The 26,459-nt window shown below is 35.1% G+C and overlaps 2 protein-coding genes across 5 annotated transcripts in view; both read left to right on the top strand.

The window, feature by feature from the left end:
- Nucleotides 1–21,108, top strand: part of LOC150038907 (putative CCR4-associated factor 1 homolog 8) — a 22,401-nt gene extending 1,293 nt beyond the window's left edge. Inside the window, exons 2-3 of the mRNA XM_090314973.1 lie at nucleotides 20,751–20,981; nucleotides 21,026–21,108. Of these exons, the coding sequence (XP_090171099.1) occupies nucleotides 20,751–20,981; nucleotides 21,026–21,108 (314 nt within the window). The remainder of the gene's footprint in view (nucleotides 1–20,750; nucleotides 20,982–21,025) is intronic.
- LOC120088746 (GPI-anchored protein) lies at nucleotides 20,701–26,459 on the top strand. Of its 4 annotated transcripts, none has more exons than XM_039046185.2 (8): nucleotides 20,704–20,981; nucleotides 21,825–21,972; nucleotides 22,747–23,601; nucleotides 24,458–24,703; nucleotides 24,809–24,823; nucleotides 25,401–25,541; nucleotides 25,663–25,710; nucleotides 26,249–26,459. In XM_039046185.2, exons 2-8 carry the CDS (start codon nucleotides 21,930–21,932, stop codon nucleotides 26,323–26,325), a joined length of 1,425 nt encoding a protein of 474 aa, XP_038902113.1. In that variant the 5' UTR covers nucleotides 20,704–20,981; nucleotides 21,825–21,929; the 3' UTR covers nucleotides 26,326–26,459. The 4 variants fall into 4 exon arrangements, with proteins under 4 accessions (XP_038902125.1, XP_038902113.1, XP_038902121.1 ...); XM_039046193.2 differs by having other exon boundaries at nucleotides 20,708–21,001; XM_039046197.2 differs by lacking the exon at nucleotides 24,809–24,823 and having other exon boundaries at nucleotides 20,701–20,981.

The raw sequence follows: 26,459 nt of genomic DNA, 5'->3' as shown, positions 1-26,459 counted from the left end.
TCGAGATTTCTAATAGATGTAGCTTGGTTCTGAAGCACTGATTCTTTTTTCTCAATGTATTGCTTTAACAAGCTCTCTAAGGATGAAGATTGTTGTGGTTGTGAGCTGCTAGCTTGGCTTCGCACTGGACCGTTGTTTTGCGGGAAAAATCTGGGTGGCCCTCCTTTTTGTGCCACAGGTTGAAAACTTTGCTGTTGATTTTTCCACGCAAAATTTGGGTGGTTTCGCCACCTGGGGTTATATGTATTGGAATAGAGATTATCTCTCATGAAGCATACCGACTGCGGGTTTGTTGGGCATTCCTCCATCGGGTGAGCATCACCGCAAATGACACAACTTGCGGTCATTTGAGTGATTGCGCTGACCTGCCTTTTCTTCGCTCCCGTATTATTAATTGTGATGCCTTGTATTAGACTCATCATTGCAGTCATTTGATTTTGCAGGGACGTGATGGCCCCATTGTTTGCGTCATTTTCTTTGATTCTTAATCTCTGATCGCTTTCCCCCCAATCCTCGTGATTTTTGGAAATGTGATCAAGTATACTCTTTGCACCATATGTTTTGTCAAGCAGACCACCAGCGGCTGCCGCATTGACAGCGGTCTGGGAAGAGAGGTTCAATCATTGGTAGAAAATCTCCATTTGCAGGCAATCTGGTAAGCTATTGTGTGGACTGTCTCTTACCAACTGCTTAAACCTCGTCCAAGCATCGCTGAGCTATTCGTCATCTCCTTGTTCAAAATTTGTTATTAATTTCCTTCTCCTAGCGTTCTCGATTGTTGGGAAATACTTCTTCATAAACTTTTCCACCACATGTTCCCACGAAGTTATCTCCCCCGGTTCAAGAGAATATGCCCATTTCCTTGCCTGATCACACAAAGAAAATAGAAACAGAGTTAGTCAAACTTCCTCGGTTGAGATATTCAGGAACACAAAAGTGTTGTAGATTTCTATGAAGCTCCAGAGGTGGGCGTGTGGGTCTTCGCCACGCCTTCCTCCAAACTGCCCAGCAGCCTGGATCATCTGCAACATTACCGACTTCATTTCAAACCTCGATCCATCTAACGTCAGCCTCATGATTCCTGGAGAGAAATCATAGAGGTTAGTTGATGCATAGTTCTGGATGGGTCTATTGCGGTCATTCGCCAGAAGGATGGGGTTGGCCATTATATTATTCGCGTTAGCGTCCCTTACGTCCGGTTGCTCCGCCATTCTTGGTGTTCTTTCTTGTTGTTGTTGGCGGTCTCTTAATCTTCTTCTGAATGTCCTCTCAATCTCTGGGTCGTAATTCGCCAGAGATTGAGAGTCTGCAAAGAAATCAAAAAAATTACCGTTAGCACTCTATTTTGCCGAAGTCCCCGGCAACAGCGCCAAAAACTTGATGCTTGGTTTTATGAAATGGAAATGTGCATGATATGCGTTGATGAAATTGCGTTGTGCTCTTAAGTTTCCCCAGCGGAATCCAAGTGTAAATTCCTCTGAGTTTCCTGGTAAGTCCAAGGTCGAACACAGGGACTTGTGAAAACAGATTGCGTTGATAATTTTTATGAAGAACTTTGCGGTAACCGGATAAATAAATAAGTTGTTGGGTTGTTGTCTACGTTGATGAAAAATAAATAAATGCGACGGCTTTGAGAAAAGGCAGTTGTGTGATAGATGCAATGAGTATACGATGAAAGGGTTAAGAAAATCTTTAGCTAGCGTTACTTGGTAATGCGTCAGACTATGCGATCATGTTACAACCATACACAGAAGTCATTTTCCAATGGAAATGCGATGCTTCTAAGTCTAGGACGCATGTGTCGAATGCAAAAGTGTCCATAGAGCTTATTCCCAAGTCTCTACTCTTGTCCTATGCGATGATGCAAAATGCATGAAAGCAAGGTGACTGCATACAATCATATCCTACCTCTAGGATGCATGCGATGCGTTAAAAATAAATAATGCTCATTCCTAAGCACCTATCTCTTGTATAATGTGTTCTAATCTAACTCTCTCAAGCCTAGATTCTAAACTGACCTTCCCAAGTCTAGATCGTGTCCTTAGACTACCCTCCCGAGTATCTCTAATGGATGAATAAAATGTACATAATACAAGATAATCGCAAAGATTGAAGATTCCTTAGTTGTGCTAGCTAAATGCTTCTCAACCCATTCAACTGATTTAGCTACTCATGCGTGAATAACAGAGAGTGAACATATATAGAGAAGGAATTTCCATTTTTATAAATGAGTTGAGAACAAAATGACAATGGAAGTTAAAGGTAGAGACCCTGGTAGCAATTCCTTACTGGCCGAGGCTTTTACACTGAAATCTCTATTTTGTTCTAAAGATGTTCCCTCTTCCACAGGCCTTAGCCTTCTCTCTGTCCTTCAAGCTTCCGGCACTCTCCCAAGCTTACTGGAACGATCTGCCGGCACAACTTCCTCCCTTGCGTCCGCCTTAAAATGAAAGAAAACAAAAGTGTGCGAACTGAAGTATGAAATCTCTAACTGCTTAACTCGTCAACTCGTCAACCCCTTCTCTGAAGAATGCCCTTGGTATTTATAGAGAATCCATGGTGAAAGGCGGTTTCTCTCTCATTGTTGTACAGATGGGACGGCTTTAATTCTGACTAATGCGTCGAATAATTGTCACCGAAAAACTAAATGTATTTGTGACCATTATCGACTGTCAACTTAATTCGGATTCGACTGTCATCAGCTTTATGTCCCATCGTGCTTAATTAGCCTTTCACCCGGATGCGCCTACCATGTTGCGCTAACCAAGTTGTGGCGATCCTTCTCGAGTGAATGTTTGCGAGCACGATCAACGCAAAGCCTTGCGGTGAAGTTGCGCTTCGACCAATGATTTCCTATGATCACAATTCTTGCATTGCATTAACGCATATTCTATACAAAAATACAAAAATCAACAGTTCTAATGCAATGAACACATACGATCGCAATATTATGAAAACGATGCTTAATGGATGCAAGTTAACATATTTCATCAACATAATCCAACATTGTTTGAGAACTTAGCACTATGATAATGTGCATTTCTGCCCGTTATCAGACCCCTACAAACATATCAGTATACAGTAGATTTCTAATAATCAACAAATAGAAAACGCATCTTATACCCTCAACTTCTTGATTCTCGATGCCATCACCAATTATTGGTGGCTTGAGTTTCTACTAAACCCATGTTATGGCTAGGCTGTCACATAACCTTCCCACTACGTCAAGGCATTCTCAACTCTTTTTGTAAGATGCATCTGACCAGTCTTAACAACTCTTTTTTTTTGGGTCAGTTTAATCAATGACTCTTATTGATTTTCTATAATTACTATGGAAACTTGACACAATACTTAGCTTTATCACAAAATTGATGATCTCTCATGTGTACTTTTTCAAGTAATGTAGCATTTATTGATACAAATACTTAATTTTCTTCTGGGTTGAAGAAGTATATTACTTTTGGGTTGCCTACGGACAGGTATACTATTTTGAATGATGTTCCAATTCCTTAGGGTTCGGCACTAACACATGTGTTGGTCGTTTCCAAATTCTAAAAAAATGCAAACAACCTTTACATGTCATAAACAACCTTTTGTGACCTCTCCACAACTCATATGGAGTTTCAGAAACATTGGAATGATGTTCAAAAAGTATATAACAGTCACTACTGTGTATTCCCAAAAATAATTTAGGCAACTAAGCATAGCTCATCTTTCAATCGAACCATATCTAATAGGGTTCTATTTTTCTTCTTGAGAGAGTTGTGACTGGATTCCATGTTCTGTCAAATAGTTTTGAAAATCTCAGATTTTATGTACTATCCACCTCGATCTGATCGAAGTGTCTTAATTGTTTTACTTAACAAGTTTTCATACATCTTGAACTTTTCAAGTGTTTTAGACTTATGATCAAGTTAGGTAAATAGAACTGTACTTTGAATAATCATCAATAAATCTGATGAAATATTCATACTTTCCTCGTACCTTGACATTCATCGGACCATAGAAGTCTGAATGTGCAAGTTCTAAGGGTTTTTTGGCTCTAAGACGTTTTCTTATAAAAGATCTTTTGGTCATCTTATCTTCAAGACAAGACACGCATGGTGTTAAAAGGTTGTCTTCTAACTAATTTAGATTACCACTTTTAACCATTCTCAATCCTATTAAGGTTTATTTGATCAAATCTTAATTGCCAAAGATAAGTACTTGAAGAAACCATTGTCTTTTGCTTTCAGCCATTTTAAATATCTAAATATTTGAAATGGCCTATGCTTTGGTCGGTTTTAACATAAAAGTTGTTTATAGAAGAACATATAAAAATACTTCTTTTGCTAATTAACACTCCATTTATCTCAAAATGATAATTTTATACAATTGTTCTTACAAAAGATAGATATAAGACTTTTCATCACATAAAAAAGATGTACATTATCTAATATAATGGATCTATCTTTTAATAACAACTTCAGGAACTCCTACTGTTTTTTCGGAGATAGCCTCCCTTGTTCATAACCCTAAGAGTTATCTCTTCTTCTACAAGCATTTTTAAGAAACTAATTTCCTGATTTTTCTTTTTTCGCTTTCTTTTCTGCAAGGTACTTCAGACAGTTTCTTTTCTAGTGTCTGTCTTCGTTGCAGTAGAAACACTTTCCTTTGTCTGCAACTTTAGCCTTGCCATTGCGGTCAGTAGAAGCCTTTCCTTTCCCCTTATTCTTTTTCATTTGAACACTTTTGTTCATAGAAAAAGAATTAGATTTTATCTTAGAGGACGATCCTCTTTTGTCTTCAGTGGCAACATTTACCTCTGCTTCTCGTTGATGGTAGCGCAAGCGCACATGTCAAATTATAATATAGTAAAACAGTCAAGAGATCGAGTATCGTCCTCTGAGGAATTAGTTTGACTCTTTTAGCTATTCAGAGATTTTTCTAATTTTAATTAGGGTACCAGACTGTGATGAGAATTAATCTAATCTTATCCTAAAAAACAAGAAAAGATAACACCGGGACGAAACTAGACAAAGACACGTTCTAGGGTATGATTTTGTTAAATGGATTAACCAAATTAATTATTTTGACCTTAGATTGATTTCATGCAAATTATAGACCTAGGAGTCTTTTATCTAGATATCATCTTTTGAGCTCAACCCTTTCTAATGACTAACCATTGACTCGAATCTCTTCTATCACTTGACTAGCCATAGCATTAAGTTCCTCCATCAACAATCTCTATTAATCTTCTATCACTCTCGTGCATACTCGATTAATCGTTTAACATCCTAGATCCAACTCAACATCTTCTCTCTCGAGACAGACATTAAGTAAAGAACATTCAATTAGTGATCAGTTAATCAAAAGCATTAAGAACAAACATGCTAAAATAATTATACATAAATTCAATCCCAATAAATAATCAAATTAGTTTTTGCAATCCATAAAACTAGATCAACACCCTAGAAACACAAATCAGTCACTCATGATTACAACACAAACATAGACCATTCATGAGGTTTCCAAACACGAAGGAACAAAAAATAAGTGGGAAGAAATTGTAAACCATGTTCTTGACTCTCGTCCTCGAATCTGAAATCGTACCCCAACTATCTCTTCAAATCTTCGATCATTTGAAGCTTCGAGATGCCGTCTCTATCCAGAATTACACTCGCCAGGGAGGCCTCATCGAAATATCGCTTTAAGCTCTCAAAATATCCCTAAAAGTGTCTCTCCAAATCAAATCGGCCAAAAACTACTTATATAGACAACAGTCACAGCGTTGCAATGCTCCAATGTAGCGTTGCAATGCTGACGGTAATTTTAGCATTATTAATCGTAGCGTGTAGCGTTGTGACGCTGCCCTATTTCCATGAACTATCTGCCTTGCAGCGTCACGGGGCATTATTGCAACGATTGTTCAACACTGCCCTGCCTCTAATTTATGAATTTTCTTTCCGTTTTCTCCATTGATCAATGCCTTAGGTCAAAACTTTGACCTTCTTATGGGTATTTTGGTCATTAATCTTCTAAAATTGCTTGTTCTCATCCAATTGCTCGATTTCTTACAATCAAACAATAAAAGCATCAAAGATCTCAAATTAAGCATAAAACTAACTAAATTCTAAGCCTAGAAAATGCACTTTTTGGATGTGTTTCACCTGTCCCTTAGTTTTTCTAGAGGGACTGATAAATCGGTAGCTCATTGAGAAGAGTGGTCAAGTTATATTCTATCTTGTTCATCATCGCGTTTGTGCAGAACTGTAAAAAGCTCTTCGGAAGAGACTCTAGAATAAAACTGACCTGACTTTTCTCGTCTATGACAACTTCGTTTACTTCTGCCACATTGAAATGGATCATCATGTCTAAGACATGTTCTCTAACAGAGGTCGCTTCCTTCATATGGAAATTATTAACATATTTGATAGCATCATATCTAAGGGAGAAGGACGGCTGTCGAAATATCCCCCGCAGAGATTCCATAATTTTTTTAGCGATACGCATGCGATCATGTTTCTTAACCAAAATATCAGATATGCTGGCAAGAATATAGGCTTGGGATTTTTCATTTTCCCTTATCCACTTGTCATATGCTTCCCGAATAGTTCGATTTACGTTTGAGCTGGGGTTAGTGAAGGATCCCTATGAAGGGTCATTGAGCGAAAACGATGGATCATCCCAATCTTCCTAATTTTACAGAACATTAACTTTACAGTAAATAGAACAGATCATGCATTTAAGTAAACAAAAATACAACATGCATGAGCAAATAGAAGATTAAAAAAGGGAAAGAGAAGATTTACCCTTGAAGAGTCCAAATCTTCATGTTTCTTCTTTTATGTGAAAAACACAAACAGATTTGAAAGGTCAAATGGGCACCACCATTAGAAGTCCTCAATATTCTCAGGTAGAGAACCCAGGAGGTGTGGGCTTTGGCTATTTTGGATTTTGAGGGAAGGGATTGAGAGAGGAGATGGAGGAGTAGGGAACTTTCTAAAACACATAACTTTTCTGTTCAGAGTACTTCTTTGAAAAACCACTCAGAGGTAGAAGATGAATCCCCTTTTCTCTAGCAACCACCCACCAATGTGATGGAGAGAATTAAGGGGAAGGAAGTTATTTCCCTCCCTTTAATTTAATTTTAAATTAAATTAAATAATTTATATTTAATAAATTTTATATATATATATATATTAGAACTAATTTATTATACATATATACATAACTATATGTTATATCATATATAACATATAACCTATAGTTTTTATATTGTATCAAATACAATATAACATATAGTTTCAATTCTCTCTCACCAAAGGCTTTTAATATAAATCAAACTTAAATTAAATTCAACTATTTGAATCCAATTCATATAATTAATATTTGAATCATATTCAAATATTTATTTCCTCTCATAAATATAATATATCAAATACATTATAGCAATTATATCATATATAATTAATTTCATCAATTAATTTGAACAATTCAAATAAATCCAAAAACCAATTCTCATTAAATCTCGTTAAGCTACCGAGGGGACCTCATGGACCTGTAGCTTGAAGCTCCAACAATACGTAAATAATTAATTAAACTCTTTAAGTAAATTAACTGTCGGGCACTTCACTAAAGATCGACAGCTACACTCTTCCACTACAGATATATCTCTATGTCCATTGGATATAACCAATCAATAGTACAATGACCCTTCACAAATTACTCGTAAGTACAGCTGGGCCAAAATTATCGTTTTGCCCCTGTAGTTACATCTAACTCTTTAAGTATCACTGATTCCTCTAATAAATAATAAATCATAGTCCAATTATGATTAAACCTCTCTCAAGACAGGAGAGGGTGTAGCGCCACATTGTTCAAGCCCCAGAATCAACCCTTAAGAGAGCAATTTATCTACTTGCCCCAACATTGAGGAAGGAGTGAATTCCTTCTTATGTAGCTGTGTTCCCAACTCCCCAATCAGACGAATCCCCAAAATGGTATACTTGTTGAATCGGCGATCTGACCACTCTCACCCATACAAATCAAAGAACCGCCTTCATAAGTAGAAATTCACAACTCATTCAGGATTTAGGTCATGTTACCTATGGTCATCTTAGTGAAATGTAAGTCTCTGTTATGAACAGCATTATATAATGAGACTAAATCTTTCGTGATCCAGTCTTATACAAACTCCTTTGTATAGAATATCCCTGCTCAAACGTCTCCACATGAATGATCAGGATCAGCTCATTTGTAGCACTTTACAACAATTGTAACATCTATAAAGCGGGTCATACTCGTAGTGTCACCAGGATAACGTATCCAGCCTTATCCATCTACTACAAACCATTTAAGTTATCATTTAAACATAATCCATCCATATGTCTCTACATACATGTTTAAGCTATAAGATAACCTTGGATGTTAGTTTGTTGGTTTGTGGTTAATGCAACTAATTTTGAAATAAAAAATCACATATTTTATTACATAAATAAAATGTTTATACATTACAATTACAAACTATGGGACCCTACGAGATTTAGGGCATCAACCCCAACAGTTAGGAGGACATTCCTCAGTTAAAACGAACCTCAGATCATCTATTACTAGTATTGGATTCAAGTTTGATTTCCATGTAGCATAATTATCCCCATTAATTTTCTTAGAAGCCAATAACCGTATTAGTGAGCTAGTCATTCTGAAAGTATAAACAAATTCTATTAGTGAACTGCTTTTAAATCCAATCATGTTTCAGCAAAGTAATAATGTACCCAAATTTCATTATTTTATTTGCAATGATACTTTAGTGAGTCAAAATAGATGCTACTGAGGGGCAGTCAAATACTCCTTCACATAAGCAAGAAATTCTTAACTAAATACTAATTCCATAATAACTCATATTCCTATAGTCATTTAGTTACTATTTTCGGTCAAGAACTTACTAACACTTAGTAATTCTTATAAGTATAACCCTTCATTTTCAGACCTCAGAGGTTGGCCTTAATAATGTTATTGAATTGGAAAGTCAAGGTTGGAAATTGATCTAATAAATCCATCCATTTTTAGAGTTTGAGTTGTTCCAAATCTCATGTTACAACCCTCCTAGGGGATAGCTGTCGTAAAACGACTAGCATATATCGCATAAAAACGACAAGCAGACGTAACATAGAAATTTCAAGGTCCAAACTAATGGAAAAGACCGAAGGACATGTTGACATACATCCTTCACCCACTTACTATGAACTACTTCCCCCTATTCACCTTGCTATTGACCCATGCAAACACTTTCTGAATGGAGGTCACTTCCAGGGTGACACGAAGCCGAGTATGAATCTAGCAATGTGAACTCTTAGGGACGCGAGAGCTAAGAACAACATAGCGCATATGTTTCTAATCTTCCACTGAAGTTTTCTATTTATTTTAGGTAAAAATTTATTTAGGTATATTCCGACTAATAAAACAACCTAATTCTGGGTGATTATTAAGTATAACGTTTATATTTGGATTTTAACCTACACCAGTTTTAAAACCTTACTTTGTTTATGTATGCTCATAAAATCAGGTTAACCAAGCTCAATTATTCGATTATAATCCCCACGTATGAGGTGTTCCATAAACCATCTAACTTCAATACCTCTAGCCTTAGACAAGATTATAGACCGGTTAAGTTTGTAACCAAATTTTACAAGATAAAGACCTATTTTAACTATTAAAACAAGTTGTTATTTGTTAACCCTACGTGAACATGCATCTTATCTTTGTTATGAATTTTAAATATCTAGTCCATTTTATAACAACTTTATAAAACTTTAGACATGCTTTTCATCCATAACATACATCAAGCATTTCGGGATTTAGTATAACATTTTATATTAAACAATTGAAAACCTAAACATGTATATTATATATTATAACTTTTATAACATACTTTCAATGCATGTTACATGCTTCCTATGGTGATTTTAAATCTACATGGCATACTATATGCACATACAAGATTAATTTAATTATAACATACATTCATGATGCATAAATAATTAAACACACACTGATATGGATCAGTTTTGGCATTCTAAGCAAGCAAACAACCTGAATTATTACAAAAGTAATCAAAATCGGCTTCCAAATTGCTTCTAACCGCTCAAACCGACCCGAATCGCCTAAACCAGATTTCTAAAGCACCAAAGCAGGTTGAACCGGCCAAAATTGGGTCGAATCGGACCTCCTAGACTCGAACCGGCTGAACCGGTTCGGAACTCTCGACGGCCGTTGATAGATGTTGAGAGATTAAATCTAGTATATACACAGATTGGGCAGCCTCTCTTCTTCCCCATTAACCCCAATTTGAAATACAAACCCTAGCTGACGACGCTCTCTCTCGATCTGTTCGCCACTCGCTTGGCATTGCCTTCGTCGCTCGCCTGCCGTTCGCGTGCTATCCGTTGTTTGCATGCCTTCACAAGCTCCCATTTCCTTTTTCGTTCATTGTTCAGTTTAGATTTCTAATGTCCTTCTGATCATTGTTCGTCGTTCACTTCGATTCAGATCTCTGTTCGCCTTCCGATGTCCTTTCAATCACCTTTCAATTCAGAACTCGGTTCGCCGTTCGATTCAAATCACCGTTCATCATTCGCTTCGATTTGTTCGTCGCTCCAGTGTCCTACGCAAGCTTTCAACAGGTACGCCCACATCCTTTTCATTTCCTTTCTCTTATTTTGTAAATTTAAGCCATTGTTTCATTTCCATTACTTTGAAATCCGATTACTCTTGCTTTGATTTATTGTCATTTAGCATCTATCTCTCTTGTTATTCTTTAAATTAAATCTAATGTTTCTAGCATAGGGTTTTTTTTTCCTTCCTTGTTGCCCTAATTGAGATTGACTCATTTCATTACGTTACAATTTCTGCAATTTGGTAGATTGTAGATGTTACAATTTCTGCAATTTAATGGATTGAGTTTTTTTTCCCCTTTTAATTCTTAAGGTTAAGGATTTAGTGACTTTCTTGACTAAAACTAATTAAAAATATATTTCAAATTTACCATGATGCTTGTTTATATGACTAAAACTTCTTTTGAAAATTCTATGAACATTTAATCATCACTCTTCTTAAAAGTTATATCATGGTCTCTAATGATGAACATGGATAGGAAACTGGTTTTAGAAGTTGATGATTTTCTTGAGTTTTCTTTCTGAAGCCTAAAATTTTCTTGAGTTTTAATAATTGTATAAAGCAGTTCAGTCTGGCTAACCTGGATCAACTATTCAAGGCAATACTTGTGAAAGACTTGTCTGTTCTCTCTTATAGGATATGACAATAGTATGTTCATTTGTTAAGAGAGTTTAAAGGGATTCTTCTCAAAAGATAAACATGAAGAGGTGGATATTCAAACTGATAACGAGAGGAGTAACTGACGTACGTTATTTAGTTTATGAGATGTTCGACACATGTATAAGTAAAATGATACATCTGTTTACCTCTGTTAATTCAACTAACTTAATGAAGGAAAATTCAACTCTATACCCCTAAAAACACTTTATTTTTCAAACCAAATCAATAACATTAAGGGCAAAAAAATGGACCCTTTTTACTTATTACTTAATTTTGGACTTAGTTTAGTCTTTAGTACTTTACAACTAGTATATCATAAAAATTCAAAATTGAAAAGTTTAAGTCTCATCTAATAACAATTGTACTTAAGAAAGATGCAAATCATAGTAAGAAATATGGAAGAAATACACTTCTGAAAAGTGAAAACATACAATTACATTCCTAAATGCTCATTATTTTTATAATATAAATTATACTCCACAGATGTTGTGTACACAAGTCAAATCACCTATTAGAGATTATTTAAAATTTTAAATTCTCTGAACAAACTTGGAATTGTTTATTAAATTAATCAAAATTCATGCTTAATAAAGACTTTGTACTTTGTCCTCTAATACAAGTTATTGTTTTGGATTACAATTTGGTCAGAAAAGATTTATTTTAAGGATGAATAAAGAATGGATTAAACTAAGAAATAAGTTATCAGTGGAGTATAGAGAGTATCCCAATTTTTAGACATGGTGAAGTTTCATGTTAATGATTCCGAACGAATAGGATGTCCATGCAAGAATTGTATGATTCAATTTGGGAAAAATTAGATATCGTGGAATGACATCTATTAAGATATGAAATATCTCTCTTATACTGTGAATGGGTATATCATGGAGAGCCAGTAAACTTATCTAGAGGTTTTGAAAGTCATACAACTCATTTAATACACAATGTTGAATTAGATAGTATAGAGGGTAATGTGTCGAAGAAAATGAGATGTTGAATCTTATAAACGATCTACAAGTCCAATTGAAAACGAAGATGCAAATGAAGAATGGATTGAGAATGAAATGTCCTCTAATGGTCAAGAAAGAGATACCACGAACTTATTCGAGGATTTAATTACCAAAGCACGTAATGAACTATACCCTGGTTTTGCAATTTTCATCCTTGAACTTTTTAGTAAAGTTGATGCATATCAAAGTTCTCAACAGTTAGAGTAACAAATCGTTTGACATGTTGCTGAAATTGTTAAAAGTAGCGTTTCCAGCTGGCACCATTATACCTACATCCTTTTATGAAGCTAAGTGAAAATTGTGTGATTTAGGCCTAGGTTATAAGTCTATTCATGCGTGCAAATATGATTGTGTATTATATCAGAAAGAATTTTCATATTTGCAACAATACTCCATTTGTGGTGAGTCTCGGTACAAAGTTAATAATGGCAAAGGTAAAAAAATACCACACAAGATATTGCGCCATTTTTCATTGATGCCGAGATTAAAACAATTGTTTGCATCAAAAGAAGGCACTTTTGACATGAGATGGCATAAAGATAAGCGAGTTGAGACGAAGGATGTATTGTGACATCCAGCTCATGCAGAAGGGTGGAAATATTTTAATCGTGAATTTCCTCATTTCTCTTTAGATTCCCAAAATATTCGTTTGGGATTAGCTCTAGATGGGTTCAATCCGTTTGGAAATATGAGTACTTCTTATAGTATGTGCCATGTGGTGATAATCCCTTATAATTTGGCCCCTTGAAAATGCATGAAGGAAACAAACTTCTTCATGTTTTTACTCATGCCTGGTCCAAAATCTCTTGGAAAGGAAATTGATGTTTACTTGTTGCCGTTGATTGAAGGTTGAAAAGGTTATGGACAATGGTGTGTGAAATTATGGTTCTAATACTGGTGAGTCTTTTCAACTATATGCCACCTTATTATGGACTATTAATGGCTTCCCTACATACAGTGACCTATCTAGGTCATTTATAGGACATTGACGTTATCTTTCAGAGAATCATAGTTGGGGCCGAAGTAGGCAACAAGATGGAAAAGTTGAACGTAGACCTCCTCCAGTCGTAATGAATGGAGAAGAGATCTTAGAACAAATAAATATGTTGAACATTTTTGTGCTTAGCAAACATCTATCGAAGCAAGGTAAAAAAAAAAAAAAAAAGAAAACGAATTCTAAACTGGACTAAGAAAAGTATTTTTTTTTCCAACTTCCATATTGGTCCAGACTATTGTTACGACATAAATTGGATGTAATGCATATTGAAAAAAAAACATATACAACAATTTGGTGGGCACATTGTTAAATATTGAAAGAAAGACAAAGGAAAGATTTGAAGATAAGAAAAGACCTACACTTGATACAAGTCGATAACAAATTTGTAAAACCACATGCAGTGTACACATTAACTAATAGTGAATGGATTTCGTTTTGTAAGTATTTGAAATCAGTGAAATTTCCTGATGAATTCGTGTCTAACATATCACAATGTGTGAATGACAAAGATGGAAAAATTTTAAGGCTGAAAACACACAACTGTCATGTGTTGCTTCACAGATTACTCCCTATTGGTATTCGAGCATACCTACCGAAGAACGTATCCACTACTATCGTTGAATTGTGTACATTCTTTCGTGACTTATGTGCAAAAACAATACATGTAAGTGATTTGAACAGACTACAAGCACATCACAGTCATACTTTGTAAGTTGGAGAAAATATTCCCACCTGCCTTCTTTGATGTAATGGTACACCTTGCTATTCATCTACCATATGAAACCAAAGTGGTGGGTCCAGTTAGTTACAGTTGGATGTATCCTATTGAAAGAAGTTTAAACATTAAAATAATTTGTATGGAACAAAGCACGTCCTGAGGGGTCTATAGCGAAAGCATGTGCAATGAATGAATCATGGAACTTCTGCTCGCGATATCTAAGTGGGATTGAAACAAGATGCAATAGAGATGAAGAAATGATGATAACATTCTCGATCATGAGATATTTGATGAATTTGAATTATTTAGGCAGAGGGTACGACCATTAGGGGCATCAACTTTACGGACACTATCAGCGGAGGAAAAACATATCGCACATTGGTACATTCTCAACAATTGTAAAGAAATAATAGGCTATCGCAAGTACGTTTCAAATTTTATAAATTTCTAAGTTCTAGGATAAATTCTTTGATATAACTTTCAAATGATCAATTTTTTAGGTACCACTTGAGGTTAATTCGTCGTGAAGCTCAAAGCACCTCTGACTTATATATAAGGCATCAACACAAATTTTCCAATTGGTTCAGATCTCAGGTATACATAGTATTGGAAGTTGAGAGGTGATTCATTTTTTGTAGTCATTTTTAATGTATAATTAATTATCAGGTTCTACAACGGCGCGAGAGAGAAGATATTTTCGATGATTTCTTTTCATTTGCAATGGGACCTTTGTCTGAGGTGCACTCATACAATGGATGCATTGTTAATGGGGATTTCGAACAATCTCAATCGAGGATTAAAGAACTTGAAGACGTTAAAAAATAAATGAGAGATGATCATGCAAGACAAATGGAAGAAATGAAAAAAAATGATTGAAGACATGACACGATCACAGAGAGGAGGGTCATCGAATTAGGTATGATTACTTCATTATTTAGTTGTCTAATATGTTGCTATCCTACAGTTATGGTAGACAAAAACTGAATTTTGATTTTTTTTTTTCGTTCTTGTGTGTGGGGGGTGGGTCCAACTTAGAGTTTTTGTGTGTTTATGGTTGTTTATGAAGTTTGAACATGTTTTGGGGGGTAGGTCGAGTTTGGTTTAGATTGTTTTGGGGAGAAAGTTTGAGTTTTATGTGTGTTCGTTCTTATTTATGAAGTTTGAATATATTGTGGGGGTGGGTAGAGTTCGGTTATAACCGTTTTGGAGTTGAACTTGTAGGTTTTTGTGTGTGTTTTTTTATGTTTATGAGAAGTTTCATATTTATCGTAAGGGGGAGGGGGGGTATAGTTTGATTAAACTCGTTTTACTCATTTTGTGGTTGAACTTGGAGTTTTTGTATTTATGGATGTTTATGAAGTTTGAACGTGTTGTGGGGGTGGGTCGAATTTAGTTTAGATTGTTGGGGAGAAAGTTTGAGTTTTATGTGTGCTCATTCTTGTTTATGAAGTTTGAATATGTTGTAGGGGTGGGTAGAGTTCGGTTATAATCGTTTTGGAGTTGAACTTGTAGGTTTTTGTGTGTGTTTTTATGTTTATGAGAAGTTTCATGTTTGTCATGGGGGGTGGGTAGAGTTTGATTGACTCGTTTTGCTCGTTTCGCCATTCAACTTGGAGTTATTGTGTGTTTATGGATGTTTATGAAGTTTGAATGTGTTGTGGGGGGTGGGTCGAGTTTGGTTTAGATTGTTTTGGGGAGAAATTTTGAGTTTTATGTGTGTTAGTTCTTATTTATGAAGTTTGAATATGTTGTGGGGGTAGGTGGAGTTCGATTATAATCGTTTTGGAGTTGAACTTGTAGGTTTTGTGTGTTTTTTTATATTTATGAGAAGTTTCATGTTTGTTGTGAGGTGTGGATAGAGTTTGATTATACTCGTTTTGTTCATTTTGCCGTTCAACTTGGAGTTTTTTTGTGTTTATGAATGTTTATGAAGTTTGAACGTGTTGTGGGGGGGGTGTGTTCGTTTGGTCATAATCGTTCTTGTTTATAAAAGATTATGACATTTGAATGTTTTTGTTTTATTGTAGGATGCTGTTCGGAGATAAGGTTGGATGATTGTAAGATGTTGTGTTCTAGACGTTGTTTTCTTTTTTGAATTTATTGACGTGGTTTTCATTTTATTTCTTCCATGTATGTATGAAAACAATTTCTTTTATTTAGTATCGACTTTGTTTTATTGTAGGATCTTAACTTTTCATTTATTTGTTATAATATGGACTTCGTTTTGTTTGTATTATTTATTATGTGAATCTGTTTGAGTTGGTTAATGATGCTTTACAGGTTATTTAGATCAAATTTAAAAAAATTACAAATTACAAATTTAAAAAATTTAAAAGCCAATATTCAACCAATGAAAGAACTCTCCATGCATATTTTAGTGCGTCGGGAGTTCCCCTAACTCCCAACAAATAAAACAGGTCGTCGGGAGTTTTAGAACTCTTTGACAAATAAAACAGCCGTCGGGAGTTCTAGGAACTCCCAATGTGCTATTCTATATGTCGGGAGTTCTAGGAACAACTCCCGATGCGCTCTTCTATGCATCGGGAGTTCCTCTCCTGACGGATTTTTTCCGACCAAACTCCCAACGATCCGTCTGTCGTCGGGAGAAGATCTCCTGACGCATCTTCCACCGTTTTCTAGCGATTTGAGGTGTCGGGAGAAGTGCGATTTCTTGTAGTGTGAACAGCATTGCAATGCTTCATTCCAACGTTGCAATGCCACAAGCTGTCTAATGAGTAGCATTACAATGCTCTGTGGGTAGCATTGCAACGCTACCTTGTAGTAACTTCAAACCAAGTTTTCTTCAGTTGACCTTTCTTGCTTATTTCTTCAATTACAGCCTAATTACAAGTCTATTGACTCTAACAAATTTACAGACTCTTAATCACACATTAAGACCCATAAACAAAGAGTCAATTACAATAATTAACACGTAATTGAAGAGATTTAAATGCCAAAATTGAAATTATCCATAACAACAATCATTTTCATACAACCTATGAAAATCACCCACCAAGCTAAATTAACACAAATTGAGTGCTTAAATCATGCTCTGATACCAATTATTTGAGTTACCATACAATTAGTGGAAGCAAACATAATCATTAAGCACTCCAATTCATTAATTTTTAGCAACTAAGAAAGCATGTTCAAGAACTTAAAACAGGGTTTCATGATATACCTTTGAAGACCTTCTTCAATCCACGAATTCAGCTTCAATCTTGACTCCAAAAGCTTGTAGACCACCACTTGATCTTCCTTACTATTCTCTTGGACCTTAAATTAGGTGGTGGAACCCAAAATGAGCTTAAATTTGAGGAAATTTCAGACTGAATGTCAAGACTTAGAGAGAACCCTTCTCTCCTAAATTTCTGGAATTGCATGAATGAATTTCTCAATCAATTGAACTAAATTTTGTTAAAAAAAATTCCATGTAATCAGATTGCTTCTCCACTTGACACCAAAACAAGTTGAATATGAGTGGGAATTGAGTATCTAAAGTGGGAAAACCCCACTAAATTGGTTTTTTCCAAATTTTTTAAATTTAAATCCAATTTTTTTAATTAAATTTTCAAAAAATTTAAATTAAAACGAAAATTGAATTTAATATTTGAATTTTCCAAAAATTCAAATTTCTAATTTTAAATAAAATTAATTAAATAATTAGTTTTAAATAAAATTAATTAAATAATTTAATATCCAATATTAAATTATTTACACCACTAATTCCACAAACATGAATCCCTATTCATGTAATTTTAATATTTAAATCATATTTAAATATTATCCAATTCTTCAATTTCGTTTAATTCGATAATTAAATGTTTAATTATATCACATATAATTAACGATTCCCTCAATTCGAATTTGAACGTTTCAAATTCTCCCGTCACGCTATTCTAAAGTTTAATCCGTTTGTGAGCTAGTAAGGGGACCTAATGGACCTATAGATCATGAGCTTCAACGATCCGAGATTAACCAGCTAAACTCTTGAACCTATTTAACCAACATTTATTAACTACCAGGTCACTCCACTAAAACCTAGTAGTTGCACTCTCTTTACTGTAAATATAATTGTGTCTACTCGATATAACTATAATTAGTAAGTCGACCCTTCACAGGTTGTTCGTAATAACGGATGAGTCAAAAAGTTATTTTACCCTCGTGATTACATCTTGTTCCTTAAGTCCCACTTATCTTCTAAAGAACAATTAGTTTGTAATCCAATCAGTAAACCAAGTCCCTCTCAGGCCAATGGGAGAGTGGGGCCCTTGTTCAAAACTTGGAGTCAGCACTTAAAGGAACAACCTCTTTGTTATCCCTAAAAGTGGGTAGGAGGGAATTTCATCTTGCACCTTGTGTCTTCAGCTATCTACCCAGTCTTACCCCTAAAATCCGAAGCTTATTAAGCCGACACTATTGAGCCAACCCACACCCATGCAAATCTAAGGATAATCTCGAATAAACAAGAGTTCATAGTTAGCTCAGGATTAAGGTCAAGTTACCTAGGTCCTCACTTTGAAATAGTCAGTCTTAAAACGTAAACATCATTATAATGTAAGAGTGGCTTATTTCTGGATCCGATCAAACATTTTACATAGGACGCCTCCACTTACATGTCTTCACATGAAACAAATCAGGATCACTTCGTTTGTAGCATTTTACAACCATTATAACATCTACAAAGTAGCCGCATCCAATAGTGTCCCCAAAATAAGGTACCCAGCCTTATCCATATACTATAGACCATTTTGGCTATTTACTCGAACTTGATCCACTCTTATGGCTCCACATAAAGTTCAAGTACTTATGTAATAGCCATGGATTTTAGTTTATTAGACTTAGGTTATTTCTAAAAACGAAATGTGCAATTCAAACATTCCATAACAACTTTATTGAATTAAACTTGAATAACATCTATATTGATTAATAGAATAAGTTTATTGTTTGCAAACCACGAGTTTTAGGATATAGAACCCAATAGTATCGTCCTCCTCGATCAAGTCGTGATTCTATTTTATGGCCCTTTCTCTTACCAATATTGATGTGCTTGCTTGTGTGCGTCAAGGTGCTTGCTTATCCGTGTTGACATGCTTGCTTGAGCATGTCGTGGTGCATGCCTGTGCTCCGATGTGCTTTTTCTTTTGCATGTTGACGTGCTTATTCAATATGTGTCAACGTATCTGCTTATGCATGTCGACATGCTTGCTTCAGGCATGTCGACGTGCCTACTTGTACCAACTTTGCTTGACCAAATGTCTTAATCTACATTCTCATCGTAGGGTTGAGACACCAGGTAATGAGCACCATAGTCCTTAAGTTTCAATTTTTTTTACACTTTTAAGTCTTTATAAGAAAAATAGTACCCTACCAAGAGACACATCAAATTCAAGAATGAGTAAGAACGATAGCAATGTAAATCACATCCTAGAAAGAGAGGATTCTATTAAGAATCCACATCCTCAAAGGATATGTTGGATATTTTATAATATCGTGAAAGAAGTGAAAATTGGATGTGTTTAATTTGTGGATTAAATTCATTTTTGAAAATTTTAAATTGAATCGAAACCATCAAATAGGATGATGTTTCATCTATAAATTTAAACATATATGGAAGTTGAATTTGTAGTTAACCATTTGATGAATTTGTTTAAATTTGTCAAAGTAACTATATAATTGAGTTATGTTTGAGAAATATTTTAATTTTATATAAATAACAAGTTGTTATTCATTTGAAGGATCTCAATTCAATTTGAAAAGTTCTTCTCTCTTTCTTTTTTATCATGAATTAAGTTAAGAGCAAGTATCTAGAATTCTGCTAGATTCAAGTAGTTCGAAGTGGTTATTCTACTAGAATTAGTTGTTGTATCATTCTGAGATGACTGTTGTAACCTATTAACTACTTGTGTAGAGCAAATAATTATCTTTAGGACAACACTTGTTAATGTGTGTCTCGATTTCTTATTGATTTGTCCACAAGATCTCAAGGTTTTTATAAGCTTATGGTTATTGCAACTTACCACCTGTATTATTTTCATCTCCCTTACATTTGAAAATTGTTGTTGCATGCACTCTTTGTTTATTTATACTATAACTATTTGTATATTTAGATGAGTTGCCATCAATTTTGTAAAGTTATTCCGTTCTTATTTACATCGAGTTTTCTCCCATGATAAAAACTTAAAAGGTCAAAACTTCTCAAAAATAAAACATCTAGGTATTTTTTTTAAGAAAACAAAAAAAGTACATTTAGGTACTATTTTATATATTTGACCCAACCATGCAACAATAAAGATTGCATGTAAAAATAAAAAAATAAAAAAATAAAAAAATAAAAATCTTTCATGATATTTTTCTACTTTTATTCCGACAAAAAAAAAAAAAACTAATTTTGTGTCTTTTAAAAAACACAAAGAACCTATTTCTTAAACTACCCTAATTTAACTTGAACAAATTGAGTATAATAAACAAATGAGGAAATAAAAAGAAAGTCAAAATAAAATTGGATATGTTTCATTGCAAAGGTCAAGCTTTCATACCCACTCCCCAACAAGGAAAGATTCTCATTGGATTCGGATCCAACAAAGTCCGGACAAGACCCGTTTTTCCCCTTGACCCAGATCCGAATGGGCTATCACAAAGGTAAAGTTAGTGCCTTTTTTATTATTTATTTAATTTTTTCCCCATTTTCCCCTTCCCCCACTCTCTCCAGTACCTACTCCTCCGCTTTTACGCCTGCAGGGAGCCGGTAATTCCCCTCCCGGCTCTTTCCGGTACTCTGCCACCGCCATTTTTTCCGATTTAGAACCCCCCGGCCCCCACATAGTCAATTTCCCAGCCGATCGACTTCCGATACCATTTCCGGGTGCTTGGACTGTTGATTCGGAAGCTCATGCTTGTTTAATCGCTGCACGGAGTTGTTCAATGGGTTCTTCTTCTTCAGGTGTGTTTCCTTTGAAATAGGTAATTTTCTGTGTGTTTGACTAGGAGAAAGATGGTGGTGGGTTTCTCTTTTCGTTTTAGTGGAAGCTGGATTTTGGTGCTATGTGGTTGTTGTCCTGTTTGGTTAAGCTGTTTATTATAGATTAGCCATTTTAAGATGCTTCGGATATGGATTCGTGAGAGCTTTGAAAAGGTGGTTTATGTATTAGGACTTAGGAGAGAGATTCATGTGTGAGTTCCGATTGCTTAGGGTTTCTAAATTATGATTTTTCAGCACTAAATTGCTTTGTGTTCATGTCGATCGGGACTTGTGGTTAGTCTTTACATATTGGAGAACGGTAATATTTATGGTGCGTGTATTTTGGTTTCATGCTGTAGTTTATACTTGACATGTAGTATGTGAATAGTAACTTATTAAGCTTGACGTTTCTTTAAGATAATAATGTTTTGAGCTTCACTTTGACCTTTCAAACTAATCTTTGCTGTTTCATTAAGAAAGTAATCCCTTTTGTCTGATGGGATGTTTCGTAGGGCATCTACAATACTTTGGTTCTTGTGTTTAACTCCAAAAGTTCAGAGTTTTAAGAAGAATAAAAAAGAAAGAATCATGTTATTGGTCTTTGATGTTTCCTGCGAAAAAAGAAAAAAAATCCTACATGAGGCTGGAAAGTATGACAATAAAATTTCATATATGGATACTATTTGTGATCATCCTGCTAGACACGGCAGCAGGTGAATTTAGAATGGCTGTTATTTGTTTTAAAGCATGCTAAAATGAAGTGATTCCTTTGTTGCCTTTATCTTCCGTGGTAGATTGTTTTAATTTAGAACCTTATGCTTGTAGGTGGAATTGGCATATTTAATATGCTATAGAGCATTTTTCCACAAGCTCAGGAATTACAATTGGGGATTATTTTGCATATGTCAATGCCCCCTGGAGGCTAATGGAATGATGGACCGCTTTCATACTGTAAGCTATAGCTACCCGAATGGTAGGTCTGCTTTCCCTGCCTGGGCTGGTCTCATCTTTAAGCCAGCAAGAAATTTACAGTTTTCAGATGACTCCCTCTGTTATTATTACATTTTTATAATTAAGCACTTCTATTTATTCCACTTATCTTCAGAATGTTATTCAATGCGGGACTTAGTGACCAGGTGTTCTAAAATGGAGAACGTTCAATTGCCATGCCTGTTAAAATGATTAACTTATGAATTATGTGTTTCAGACTTTCAGTGTCCTAAATATTGTGGTTCCTCGAATTGAGTATTGACTTTTATCCAAAATTTATAAACACATTGAGAATCTATGAACTAGTTGGAAGTTTTCTAGGATTTGGTATTTGGTTAGTTATGTTTGTCTTTTTTTTTTTTTTTTTTAATCTTTTAAGGAAAAAATGTGACCTTCATTGGGAAAAAAAAATGAAAGAATACACAGGCTAACAAAAAAGGAAAAGCCCGCAAAAATGAGCCAAACTACAAGAAAGGGTTGAAGGCTCCCCCCCTTGTAGTTATTATCTAAACAATTATGATCCATGTTAGAAGGTTCCTTACCATCTTTAACATTTTAATGCATTGAATGTGATATCAGAAATGTTAAATTGCATAAAATCAATGAATTTAAGCTATTTGATTATAAATGCATCTTGTGGTAATAAAAATATTTCACTAAGAAAAATATAAATTCATGATGCCATCTCATGTTGACACATGCTCCTCAAGATAGTGGCATACACTATATTGAATGCTGGTTCTTACCTTAATTTCAGGTAATATGTGCCACCGGTTACTATTGTTTGTCATTTGGATATCCAGTTTTCATGATGGAGTTGCCTTACCGACTGTGGTTCAGAGTCGTCTTGTTTCGTCCATGAGAGAGCAGGCTCAGTCACCTAGTAGCGTGGTCTTCGATCCTATAGAGATATCACCTGCAGTTATCCCACAATTCCCTTATTCAAATGAATCGTTGCCCCCAATGTATCCAACTTTTCCTACCAGATATGAACCAGTTTTAACTGGGAGATGCCCTGTAAATTTTTCTGTTATATCAAATGTTATGGACAAAACAGCATCAGATTGTTCTCAGCCTATGGCAGCACTTGTAGGAAATGTTATTTGCTGTCCACAACTTAGTAGCCTACTCCATATCTTCCAGGGTTTCTATGGCTTAACTTCTGATCAGTTGGTTTTGCAAGAGGCAGTTGCTAATGATTGTTTTTCAGATATCATTAGTATCTTAGCCAGCAGAGGAGCTAATCAGACAATACCCACTCTTTGCTCTGTCAAATCTTCAAATCTCACTGGTGGATCATGTCCAGTGACAGATGTTGCGACATTCGAAAAATCAGTTAATGTAAGCAAATTATTGGATGCATGTGATACTGTTGATCCTCTCAAGGAGTGTTGTAGACCAATATGTCAGCCTGCTATCATGGAGGCTGCACTTCAGATATCTGGAAGGCAATTTTCTGCTGATACAAGTAGTAATCTGGCAGGGCAGCCTACTCATATTGACTCAATAAATGATTGTAAAAGGGTTGTTTATTCATATATTTCTAGGAAACTCTCCTCAGATGCTGCCAACACTGCATTTCGAATATTGTCTTCCTGCAAAGTTAACAAAGGTTTGATGTTTATCAATGTTTTCAATTTGATTTTTATATCTTAACTCAAGTTGCTTGCATATATTTATATGAGAATATGAATTTTTAAGCATATGAATTCCATAATGGAATGTAGATGTAAGAGGAGCAAATTTCTGCATCTTTCGGACACTTGCAATCAGCCACTTTTTCGGTGATGACCTATGTAAACAAAATTTTTGGTCACTTTCTTGGAAATGAAGCATACTGTTTTATAACGAGTAATTCTTGGTCTTTATATCTTAAATAATTAATATCAACAAGTACTTCATTGTTAGATAAAATTCTTTAATAATGTCTATCAAACATAAGAATGAGAATTTGATCTTTAAAACATGAGCGACAGCAGAAGTCCTTTATCATGGATCTACTTTCTCTTGGAAATAGGATGGTTGGCATCCAATTGTTTATTTTTGTACACCAGTCAGGTGTCTGACATATAATTTACATTTTGAAGATCTCATACGAGCAAAAATTTGAATTTCTTGTGGCTTAACTAAATTGGGGAACATTGCTGATGTGTGTTCATTATCTTTTAAATACGTCATATTGGTTGCACAGTTATTTCCTTCATTGTTCTTAAACACTTCTTGTAGGAAAGAAGAAAAATAAAGAAAGACACGATTAGAACATGAACCTGCATAATAGCTTGGTTATTGTACATCCATAAAGCAACATGTCATGTGTCTTTGGGTTCAGTTGATTGGTCATCTTTCTTATAATCTTCTTCCCCCATCCTACTCACAAAATGTGCTTATCAAAATTTAAACTATTGCTTTCTACCTTCCCTCATTCCTACACTACACTTTCTTACTTGAAATGAGTATTGTCTGTGCAGTTTGCCCTTTGGATTTTGAGCAGCCTTCAGAAGTAATTGAAGATTGCCGCAATGTTGCTGCTCCTAGTCCTTCATGCTGCAGCTCATTGAATTCTTACATTGCGGGGATCCAAAAGCAGATGTTAATTACAAATAAACAAGCTATAATCTGTGCAACAATGTTTGGATCTATGTTGCGAAAAGGTGGGGTTATGACAAATGTTTATGAGCTGTGCGATGTCGACTTGAAAGATTTCAGCATTCAAGGTAATAATGCTACTGCATTGTTAATCTTATTTTCTCTCATCATCCTTTCTATCTTGTCTAACATTTCAATTTGTTTTGTGCATCTGCGTGGCATTTGAAATACAGCCTATGGACAGCAAGGTTACCTATTCTTCTCCTTTTTGTACCTTTTTTCTTCTTGTAGTGATTATTCCTCTCTCTATTGATGAACCTATGAGTAAAGCCATAAAGGTCTATTCTAGTTGTTTCCATTGTTTGGTGCTACTTGTTGCTTCTTAGCTCCGGCAGGAAATTTGTGATGTAGCAGTTACAATATGCTGGTTATTGCCTTGGTCAGGGAAATGTGAATTCGGGAAATATTTCCTCAAAATTTTTATTGCTTACCAATTACAACATCTTAGAGAACAAAATAATATCATAGAAAGGAACAGTTACAAGAAAGATTGGATAAGAATGAGATGCAATTGATAAAATTGCTCATAATAAAAGGCCTATAGTAGTGATAGCACACCACATTGCTCGTCCTCATGTGAAATAATATTTGATAGGTTGAGTGATACAAGAAGAATTTAGTGTTAGGGAATTTAAGGTCGTGCTTCATTGCATTTCAATGGAGTCTCACTATCTCTTTGTTTTCTTCTTCACCAATGAAGAACTATTCTATTACCAAACTGTGTGTTGAAAATTTCTGACTTCATTTTTTTTTTCCAAATTTTAGGATGTCTTCTTCGGAGCCTGCCTTCAGATGTGGTATTCGACAACTCAACAGGCTTTAGTTTTACTTGTGATTTGACCGATAACATTGCAGCACCGTGGCCTTCATCGTCCTCAATTTCAACATTGTCTCTTTGTGCGCCTGGTAATTGATCAATAATGATATTTATTTTGCTCTGTTGCTTGTTACACTTGAAAATTTCACATAAGATTTTTATTGGTCGATAAGTTTGACATTGTCCTTGCCTTGGATTATGTTTGTACAGAGATGTCATTGCCTGCTCTACCAACATCTGAGACTAAGAGAAATAGTGGTAGGTGCCACTGCTCTAGGGAGTTTTCTTTGTGAATTATTTTCTTTATGAAATATTTATCCTGATGAGAAGAATAAGGATACAAACTAGTTCCAACCATGCTCTGGCATATGCATGTGAAGCTTATCTTGTCTAGCAATCAAATTGGAATGCTTTAATTTCAAATTTATTTGGTTCTCCTCTAGAAATATTTTCAATAGGACACTTGGAAAATTGAAATTCAGTTTCAAAGTAATCTATAGTATCTGGCAAAGTGGCCTTGTTGCCACGATCCACTGAGACTCAACCTTTTGTCACTCCGATTCATAAAAGAAGAAAAAACTAATAATTAGAATATCAAAACGTTTGGAGTGCAGTAATTCATAAGTGAGTTTTTCGAATATACATGGGCTAAAGAAAAAGCACTTGATTCTAAAAGTCATATCAAACTCCTTTAGTCTTCAAGGATCCTATATAGTTTTGCTTATTATGATGTTTGTTAGCTTATTATTTTTCATGCAATGGCTGAGTTGTTTATGTGAAATGATATGATGTGCAGGCCAGCGCGAGGAAGGATTGGATTTCCCAATGCCCATTTTTTTATTTTTTATTATGGTCAGTGCATTTTTGTACTGAGTTAGATTTAGATGATGTTCTGTGGTGTTGTTCTATGTGGGGGCTAGGGGCTGCCATCTTGGGGAATTTTACTGTGAGATTTTTGTATGTATATTTTGAGTCTGTGTATAGTAGTAGCTCTTCTTTTTTTTTCC

This window comes from Benincasa hispida, chromosome 1 (genome assembly GCF_027475165.1).
Source record: "Benincasa hispida cultivar pf3 chromosome 1, pf3_genome.v1.1, whole genome shotgun sequence".
NCBI lineage: Eukaryota > Viridiplantae > Streptophyta > Magnoliopsida > Cucurbitales > Cucurbitaceae > Benincasa > Benincasa hispida.
Note: the sequence above shows the minus strand (reverse complement) of the source record. Positions and strands in the feature narration are given on the sequence as shown.